Source organism: Oncorhynchus nerka, linkage group LG10, assembly GCF_034236695.1.
Source record: "Oncorhynchus nerka isolate Pitt River linkage group LG10, Oner_Uvic_2.0, whole genome shotgun sequence".
In the NCBI taxonomy this organism is placed as follows: Eukaryota; Metazoa; Chordata; class Actinopteri; order Salmoniformes; family Salmonidae; genus Oncorhynchus; species Oncorhynchus nerka.
Window position 1 is genome coordinate 13,626,778 of NC_088405.1, and position 10,577 is coordinate 13,637,354.

General features: G+C 42.2%; 1 protein-coding gene across 1 annotated transcript; it reads left to right on the plus strand.

The window, feature by feature from the left end:
- The first annotated feature begins 415 nt into the window (after positions 1-415).
- LOC115127974 (butyrophilin-like protein 10) lies at positions 416-8,524 on the plus strand. Its single transcript, XM_065022888.1, has 9 exons — positions 416-623; positions 765-833; positions 1,748-2,098; positions 2,242-2,523; positions 2,650-2,931; positions 3,822-3,938; positions 5,446-5,466; positions 5,677-5,697; positions 8,343-8,524. Exons 2-9 carry the CDS (start codon positions 767-769, stop codon positions 8,522-8,524), a joined length of 1,323 nt encoding a protein of 440 aa, XP_064878960.1. The 5' UTR covers positions 416-623; positions 765-766.
- The last annotated feature ends 2,053 nt before the right edge of the window (positions 8,525-10,577 follow it).

Consider the following 10,577-nt stretch of genomic DNA (forward strand, 5'->3'; position numbering starts at 1 on the left):
TAAACGTCCACTAGATTATTACACTAGATGTTTACGTTAAACGTCCACTAGATTATTACACTAGATGTTTACGTTAAACGTCCACTAGATTATTACACTAGATGTTTACGTTAAACGTCCACTAGATTATTACACTAGATGTTTACGTTAAACGTCCACCTCGACCAACCACCCTCCTTTCAGTTTTGCATTAAATAACCATCTGTCTTATGTGACCATATCAAACGTAACTAATTTAAGTGTTCTGGATTTACGTTTACTAAGTTACATCTAGTCTAGTCATGTAACCTAACATAAACATATCATACTGTATAAAAGGAGTGGCACAGATTTAAGTAAACTATAATGTGTTTTGCTTGGGTTTATAGACCTCTCTGTCATGTGGTCTGCACATCAGCCAAGCTTAGAATCCACAACCAAAACTTACCACCACAGTTCACACCCATGTTATCTGATTCTGAGCTCACTATGCAACAGTTGTGTGCAGCGATGCAGTTGAACAGGTTCTTGTCCCAAGGAATAGAAAGAATAAGAAGGTAGTTTGATCACATCACAATAGTTTGATCACAGAACACTAGTACATTTATCAGACTGCAGTGCCTCAATAGGACTGATTCAACCAGGTAAATGGATCAGCTAGTTGTCTTTTGAAATGTGTTATACTATGTTATCCATTGTTATTGTATAATTAATGCCACAGTATTGCTTTCCAGGTTTCAAGTTGTGTTAGTCTTTGTCTTTATGATGAATCTAATTGTCTTCAGGAATGAAGGTGACTCAACGAGAATGTCTGTGTCTGATTCTTCTACATCTCCTACACACAGCAGGCTCTGGTACAGTAGAATACATATTTAATATCTCACTGCCTTTCATACCTCTGTGTATGTGATTAATATGATCTCATTGTGTCTTTAGTCACTATTGTGGTCTTAAGGGTTCTACACAGTCTAATCAAACGGGGCCGACGGAGGTCCTTTTGCTTCTCTGTCTACATAGTTCTACTACTATTGTCCGTCAGCTCCATTGTGTAAACTGTGGAGACCCCTTTAGGGTGTCTGGCCAAAGGTGTATTCCTCTCCTAGTCTCCTTTCCTTCATCTGCACTGGTGTGTGTGTGATTAATAGTATCTCATTGTGTCTTTAGTTGCTTGTGTAGTGTTAAGGTGCATAACCTAAGGTGGATTCCTCTCCTTGTCTCCTTTCCTTCCTCTGCACTGTTGTAAAAACTAAACTAATGGTGAATCCAACTCTTCTGTAGGCCTCCACCCTATAGTACTACTATATATCCTACAGTGTATAGTACTACTATATATACTACAGTATCTAGAACTACTATATATACTACAGTGTATAGAACTACTATATATTATACAGTGTATAGTACCACTATATATACTACAGTGTCTAGTACTACTATATATACTACAGTGTCTAGTACTACTATATACCCTACAGTGTCTAGTACTACTATATATACTACAGTGTATAGTACCACTATATATACTACAGTGTCTAGTACTACTATATATACTACAGTGTCTAGTACTACTATATATACTACAGTGTCTAGTATTACTATATATACTACAGTGTATAGTACTACTATATATACTACAGTGTATAGTACTACTATATATACTACAGTGTCTAGTACTACTATATATACTACAGTGTATTTCAGATCAGTGTAGATGAGAGAGGAAACCACTGTAAACTATTGAAACTGTTAATATGTCTGTTCTCTTCAGAGAAGTTTGAAGTTCTTGGTCCAACTGATTCCATTGTTGCTGTAGCTGGTGATGACATCATTCTGCCCTGTTACCTCAAACCCAACATCAGTGCAGAGGACATGACAGTGGACTGGCTTAACCTGGATTTCTTAGACGGTCGTGTCTTTCGTTACCAAAACCACAGAATCATACGAGATGATCAGATTCTCTTCTATAGTGGAAGAACTTCACTGTTTGAAGAGGAACTGTGGAGGGGAAACACCTCTTTAAAACTGACCAGGGTACAAGGCACTGATGAGGGACGTTACAAATGCTTAATTCAGTCAAAGAGCTGGTATGATGATTTCACTGTTCAAGTCCTCGTTAAAGGTGAGGTTTATTTTCATGTTAATGTAATAATCTAATTACAGTACAATGACATCACCTCTTTCCTTCATATTACTGGATACAGTATGTGTCTATTTGTTCACAGCCTGTCACCAGTTAACATCAGTCTATCTGTGTGTCTGTAGTTGTAGGATCCAAGCCAGTGGTGTCCATTGAGGGACACAGAGAGGGAGGGATGGGTCTGCTGTGTGAATCAGAAGGCTGGCACCCTGAGCCTGAGCTGGTGTGGCTGGACAGTAAAGGAGTCCATCTCTCTGCTGGTCCTCCTGAGACACACAGAGACTTAGATGGATTCTACACAGTCAAACGACATGTCATTGTCCAGGAGACTGACACCAACCACTTTACCTGCAGAGTCCAACAGAGCCGGATCAATGAGAAGATGGAGACAGAGATTCACCTCCCTAGTGAGTAACAACATAATATTATTTAGACATGAAACACTGGAGATATTGATGTGTTAATGTACAATATGTGTCTATTTGTTCACAGCGTGTCACCAGGTAACATTCAGTCTATCTGTGTGTCTGTAGTTGTAGGATCCAAGCCAGTGGTGTCCATTGAGGGACACAGAGAGGGAGGGATGGGTTTGCTGTGTGAATCAGAAGGCTGGCACCCTGAGCCTGAGCTGGTGTGGCTGGACAGTAAAGGAGTCAATCTCTCTGCTGGTCCTCCTGAGACACATAGAGACTTCAAGGGATTCTACAGAGTCAAACAACATGTCATTGTCCAGGAGACTGACACCAACCGCTTTACCTGCAGAGTCCAACAGAGCCGGATCAATGAGAAGATGGAGACAGAGATTCACCTCCCTAGTGAGTAACAACATAGTATTATTTAGACATGAAACACTGGAGATATTGATGTGTTAATGTACAGTATGTGTTTTAACCAAAGGCTTTGGTTGGTAGTATTAGTACCAAACCCTGTTGTTGATGTGTAATGATGTGTGAGGTAGTATTAGTACCAAACCCTGTTGTTGATGTGTGGTAGTATTAGTACCAAACCCTGTTGTTGATGTGTAATGATGTGTGTGGTAGTATTAGTACCAAACCCTGTTGTTGATGTGTTGTAGTATTAGTACCAAAACATGTTGTTGATGTGTAATGATGTGTGAGGTAGTATTAGTACCAAACCCTGTTGTTGATGTGTGAGGTAGTATTAGTACCAAAACCTGTTGTTGATGTGTGAGGTAGTATTAGTACCAAACCCTGTTGTTGATGTGTGGTAGTATTAGTACCAAACCCTGTTGTTGATGTGTAATGATGTGTGTGGTAGTATTAGTACCAAGCCCTGTTGTTGATGTGTGGTAGTATTAGTACCAAACCCCTGTTGTTGGTGTGTGGTAGTATTAGTACCAAACCCTGTTGTTGATGTGTGGTAGCATTAGTACCAAACCCTGTTGTTGATGTGTAATGATGTGTGTGGTAGTATTAGTACCAAACGCTGTTGTTGATGTGTTGTAGTATTAGTACCAAACCCTGTTGTTGATGTGTAATGATGTGTGAGGTAGTATTAGTACCAAACCCTGTTGTTGATGTGTGGTAGTATTAGTACCAAACCCTGTTGTTGATGTGTAATGATGTGTGTGGTAGTATTAGTACCAAGCCCTGTTGTTGATGTGTGGTAGTATTAGTACCAAACCCCTGTTGTTGGTGTGTGGTAGTATTAGTACCAAACCCTGTTGTTGATGTGTGTGTTTTAGGTGAGTTGTTTGATTACGCAACCCCATGGAGAATGGCCTTCATGGTGTTATGCTGTCTGGGAGCCGTCACTGTGATTGGGTTAGCTCTGGTTATCTACTGCATACGTAATAAAAAAGGTAATGGACAGATTATATGAATGTTTAATTGTTAGAAAAAAATGTCTGCAATGTATTTTAACCTGCAGGTGATTAACATGTTGACACTGATGCCTGATTTTAAGGGTGTGTTGAGACAGTGGAGGACCACTAGACTAGAGAGAGGTAGTCTCTGATACACCTGGATCACTGTTGGACCAGTCACATTAATGTTGATGTTCTAGAACAGGATGTGTTGAGACTGTAGAGGCCCACTAGAATAGAGAGAGGTAGTCTCTGATACACCTGGATCACTGATGGACCAGTCACATTAATGTTGATGTTCTAGAACAGGATGTATTGAGACTGTAGAGGACCACTAGACTAGAGAGAGGTAGTTTCTGATACACCTGGATCACTGATGGACCAGTCACATTAATGTTGATGTTCTAGAACAGGATGTGTTGAGACTGTAGAGGACCACTAGACTAGAAAGAGGTAGTCTCTGATACACCAGGATCACTGATGGACCAGTCACATTTAATAAATGAAATTAAGAAGTGGTGGCAGAGTAGAATATATTTGTCTCACAGAGGTAGTTGTCTCTCAGAGGTAGTTGTCTCTCAGAGGTAGTTGTCTCTCAGAGGTACGCTGGTTGTCTCACAGAGGTACGCTGGTTGTCTCACAGAGGTACGCTGGTTGTCTCACAGAGGTACGCTGGTTGTCTCACAGAGGTACGCTGGTTGTCTCACAGAGGTACGCTGGTTGTCTCACAGAGGTACGCTGGTTTGTCTCACAGAGGTACGCTGGTTGTCTCACAGAGGTACGCTGGTTGTCTCACAGAGGTACGCTGGTTGTCTCACAGAGGTACGCTGGTTGTCTCACAGAGGTACGCTGGTTGTCTCACAGAGGTACGCTGGTTGTCTAACAGAGGTACGCTGGTTGTCTAACAGAGGTACGCTGGTTGTCTAACAGAGGTACGCTGGTTGTCTAACAGAGGTACGCTGGTTGTCTCACAGAGGTACGCTGGTTGTCTCACAGAGGTACGCTGGTTGTCTCACAGAGGTACGCTGGTTGTCTCACAGAGGTACGCTGGTTGTCTCACAGAGGTACGCTGGTTGTCTCACAGAGGTACGCTGGTTGTCTCACAGAGGTACGCTGGTTGTCTCACAGAGGTACGCTGGTTGTCACAGAGGTACGCTGGTTGTCACAGAGGTACGCTGGTTGTCACAGAGGTACGCTGGTTGTCACAGAGGTACGCTGGTTGTCACAGAGGTACGCTGGTTGTCACAGAGGTACGCTGGTTGTCACAGAGGTACGCTGGTTGTCACAGAGGTACGCTGGTTGTCTCACAGAGGTACGCTGGTTGTCTCACAGAGGTAGTTGTCTCACAGAGGTACGCTGGACTCATTTAGGTGGTGGAATTCAATTATGATTTGTGACGTTAGATACGTGATATGAGACAAGGAGTCCCAGAGAGAGACTACATCTTCTAGTGTTCATGTTAATGATGTTCTCACTGTCTTCCATCTACTCTACATATTTACAGTTGACATCAAGAAGGAGAGGAGTAAGTAGTATTTTTAAATAATACTTTAAATACTAAGATGTAACTTCTAGTGAAGTAGAACACTTCATGTTGAACATATTAATGTTCCCTGACTTTTATCTGATGTTGGATCATTGATATGAGACAAGGAGTCCCAGAGAGAGACTACATCTTCTAGTGTTCATGTTAATGATGTTCTCACTGTCTTCCACCTACTCTACATATTTACAGATGACCTCAGGAAGGAGAAGGGTAAGTAGTGTCTTCAGATCATCTCTTTGCTAAATTTAATTAAACACTGTTTTTTTTTAGCACAAAGGCATAATCGGTAGTTGCTACATCCATTTTTTGACTTATAAATTAATTACATGTACCCACTGATTCTTGAAGAATAAAACTTATAAATGATTAAAGAGCTTAGTTTAACTGTTGTACCCCATCAGAATCCAAAATATAACCTTGTTTTATCTCAATGTTTGTAAACAAAGTAAATGCAAGCAGACACTATACAGCCTCCAAACATATTTGAAACTATAATGTTGATATAGCATCATGGATGGTCAGTCCTTACATCCATAGCTCTATGAATTTGAGAGTGATATTATTTCTCCAGCCCCTCCCTCAGCTTCTTACCAAAACAGTGGATCATGTTTTGTTATTGTTTCAACTTCTGATTGACCCCAGATGTTCCTTCTGATGTTAGAACAGTGGTATGAGACAAGGGCCGGGATTCAATTCAAGGCACATTATAACACAGCACACTATAACAGACTTTTAAAGGTATTTTACACATGAATCGACATGTGCAGTGTTTACCATGAATGTGATCTCTGTGATTGCCGGTGGAAAATGCCTTTAAAAAACTGCATTGTTAGGTGTGAAGTGCCCTGCGATATACTGCACATTGGATTGAATCCTGATCAAGGAGTCCCAGAGAGAGACGACATCTTCTAGTGTTCATGTTAATGATGTTCTCACTGTCTTCCATCTACTCTGCATATTTACAGATGACCTCTGTGACCAGAATTGTAAGTAGTGTCTTCAGATCATCACTTCAATAACATTATTTGAACCACAAAAGTAACATTCTCTTTAATTTACCGACTTCAAGTACGAAAACGTTTTAAGAAGGTTATTTTGAGCTCATTGAAGATGTTCCTTCTGATGTTGGAACATTGATATGAGACAAGGAGTCCCTGAGAGACACTACATCTTCTAGTGTTCATGTTAATGATGTTCTCACTGTCTTCCATCTACTCTACATATTTACAGATGACCTCTGTGAACAGAAATGTAAGTAGTGTCTTCAGATCTTCACTTTACTAGAATTATGTGAAGCATGTTAAGTCTTTTTTTGTGGCTGAGCACATTAAAGGTGTTCCTTCTGATGTTGGAACAGCGTTATGAGACAAAGGCCGGGATTCAATTCAAGGCACATTATAACACAGCACACTATAACAGACTTTTAAAGGTATTTTACACATGAATCGACATGTGCAGTGTTTACCATGAATGTGATCTCTGTGATTGCCGGTGGAAAATGCCTTTAAAAAACTGCATTGTCAGCTGTGAAGTGCCCTGCAGTATAGCGCACATTGGATTGAATCTTGACCAAGAAGTCCCTGAGAGAGACTACATCTTCGAGTGTTCATGTTAATGATGTTCTCACTGTCTTCCATCTACTCTACATGTTTACAGATTACCTCACTGAGAATCGAGGTAAGTACTGTCTTCAAATCATCACTTTGAAAATGTTATTAGAACCACAAAAGTAACATTCTCTTTAATTTACCGACTTCAAGTACGAAAACGTTTTAAGGTTATTTTGAGCTCATTGAAGATGTTCCTTCTGATGTTGGATCATTGATATGAGACAAGGAGTCCCAGAGAGAGACTACATCTTCTAGTGTTCATGTTAATGATGTTCTCACTGTCTTCCATCTACTCTACATGTTTACAGATGACCTCAGGAAGGAGAAGGGTAAGTAGTGTCTTCAGATCATCACTTTGAAAGAATTATGTGAACCATTTATAAAGGCTATTTGTAATCCAATTCAAAACTTACCTTGAGGCCACAGGTACGTGATGAACAGACAGTTTGGAACCTTTAACCCCATCAACACGTTGTACAGAGATAAGAGTCATATTGCTGAGAACCATGTCCCCAGAGAGAAATTTTCGTCTCGTGTTAATTTTTGTTACTCCTGCAACTCAGGAAGATACTCTTTGGTCCACCTCTTCCAGAACAAGTCTGACATACGCTGAGAGTACAAACCATTAGGAACACCTTCCTAATATTGTGTTGCAACCCCTTTTGCCTCAATTTGTTAGGGCATGGACTTTACAAGGTGTTGAAAGCATTCCCAAGGGATACCAGTCCATGTTGACTCCAATGCTTCCCACAGATGTGTCAAGTTGGCTGGATATCCTTTGGTGGTGGACCATTCTTGATACACACGGAAAACTGTTGAGAAACCAACACTTGACTCATCTGACATCAATCTATAGACCTGTACCCCTTTCTTTTCTTTCCAAAACAATTGAGCGTGCTATCTCTGATCAACTCTCTCGTTATCGCTCTCAGAACAATCTTCTTGACCCTAACCAGTCAGGCTTCAGGCCGGGTCACTCAACCGAGACTGCTCTTCTTTGTGCCACGGAGGCTCTCCGTACTGACAAAGCAGACTCTCTCTCATCTATTCTCATCCTCCTAGATCTATCCACTGCCTTCGACACTGGGAACCATCAGTAGAGAGGATCTGGGTCTGCACCACGTTTTCTCACTACTGGTGTCACCCAGGGTTCTGTTCTAGTTTCTCTCCTCTTCTCTCTATACACCAAGTCACTTGGCTCATTCATATCATCACACCTCTCCATCACAATTGACAACTCCACAGTGTCGCACACCCAGAGTGCAAAGAACCTTGGCGTGAACCTGGACAACACCCTGTCGTTCTCTGAAAACATCAAAGCAGCGTCTCGCTACCGCAGGTTCATGCTCTACAACATCCATATGACCATACCTCACACAGGAAGCAGCACAGGTCCTAATCCAGGCACTTGTCATCTCCAGTCTTGACTAATAGAAATCTCTGTTGGCTGGGCTCTCTGCTTGTGCCATGAAACCTCTGCAATTTATCCAGAATGCTACAGCCCGCCTGGTTTTCAACCTTCCCAAGTTCTCTCATGTCAACCCGCTCCTTTGCACAATCCACTGGCTTCCAGTCAAATCTTGCGTCCACTACAAGATCATGGTGCTTGCCTACGTAGCAGCAAGAAGAACTGCCCCTCCCTTCTTTCAGGCTATGAGCAAACCCTACACCCCGTTCTGCCACCTCAGGTCTCTTGGCCCTCCCACCCCTGGGAGGGCAGCTCCCGCTCAGTCCAGTCCAAGCTCTCTCTGTCCTGGCACCCGAATGGTGGAACCATGAGTTTTATACACCAATGAGCGGAATGTTTCTTTAGAGACAGATGTTTGGTGTTATGTTTGTAGTAATAGGATTTCATTAATTCATTCAATTCAGCAGTGCAGGACAGTTTCTTTCACTGAAACTTAATGTGTTCTCTGATAAGTTGACAAAATTCTGCTTTTTTAAAAAGAGTTGGGTTTAGGCTCCATCTATATGTCCCTTGAACTTCATCCGGCATCCAAACAGAACGTGTGAGGGGAGAATGATCTGATCTAGTTCTGGATAAATACTCAGTTTACACAACTCTATGGGTTACCTGTGCTAATAGGAGAAAGATAATCAATCCAGGTATTAGAGTGCAGGTAGGAGTAGAATGAGTAATCCCCATCTTGGGGGTGGAGCTATCTCCATGTGTCTTTCAAATGTAAGTCTTTCATAAATGATAGAGTGCATTTGGCTGACTTAGTCAATGAGGTTGCTTTAGTGGAGGATGTATTCAGAATCTGATCCAGACAAAAATCAAGTTGCCCCAAACTAAGAGTGTTCCCTGAAATTCCGTTACCTTGGGTTATATTTCTTGAATAAAAATATGATAATCATAATTGGGTGCATATACATTAAGCAAGGTCCAAGATTCAGAACATTCTGCCATGGACCACTATATAACGTCCCAGTAGATCAATATTTATTTTCGTTACACAGAAGGGTAAATTCTTATTAATCAACACAGCTACTCCCTGTGTCTTTGTGTTATATGAAGACCTGTCCTGCCAATCAAATCAAATCAAATGTATTTATATAGCCCTTCGTACATCAGCTGATACAGAAACCCAGCCTAAATCCCCAAACAGCAAGCAATGCAGGTGTAGAAGCACAGTGGCTAGGAAAAACTCCCTAGACAGGCCAAAACCTAGGAAGAAACCAGGCTATGTGGGGTGACCAGTCCTCTTCTGGCTGTGCCGGATGAAGATTATAACAGAACATGGCCAAGATGTTCAAATGTTCATAAATTACCAGCATGGTCAAATAATAATAATCACAGGCAGAACAGTTGAAACTGGAGCAGCAGCACGGCCAGGTGGACTGGGGACAGCAAGGAGTCATCATGTCAGGTAGTCCTAGGGCTCAGGTCCTCCGAGAGAGAGAAAGAAAGAGAGAAAGAGAGAATTAGAGAGAGCATACTTAAATTCATACAGGACACCGGATAGGACAGGAGAATTACTCCAGATATATCAGACTGACCCTAGCCCCCCGACACATAAACTACTGCAGCATAAATACTGGAGGCTGAGACAGGAGGGGTCAGGAGACACTGTGGCCCCATCCGATGACACCCCCGGACAGGGCCCAACAGGAAGGATATAACCCCACCCACTTTGCCAAAGCACAGCCCCCACACCACTAGAGGGATATCTTCAACCACCAACTTACCATCTTGAGACGAGGCCGAGTATAGCCCACAAAGATCTCCGCCACGGCACAACCCAAGGGGGGGCGCCAACCCAGACAGGAAGATCACATCAGTGACTCAACCCACTCAAGTGACGCACCCCTCCTAGGGACGGTATGAAAGAGCCCTAGTAAGCCAGTGACTCAGCCAATGTAAATAGGGTTAGAGGCAGAGAAACCCAGTGGAAAGAGGGGAACCGGCCAGGCAGAGACAGCAAGGGCGGTTCGTTGCTCCAGAGCCTTTCCGTTCACCTTCACACTCCTGGGCCAAAC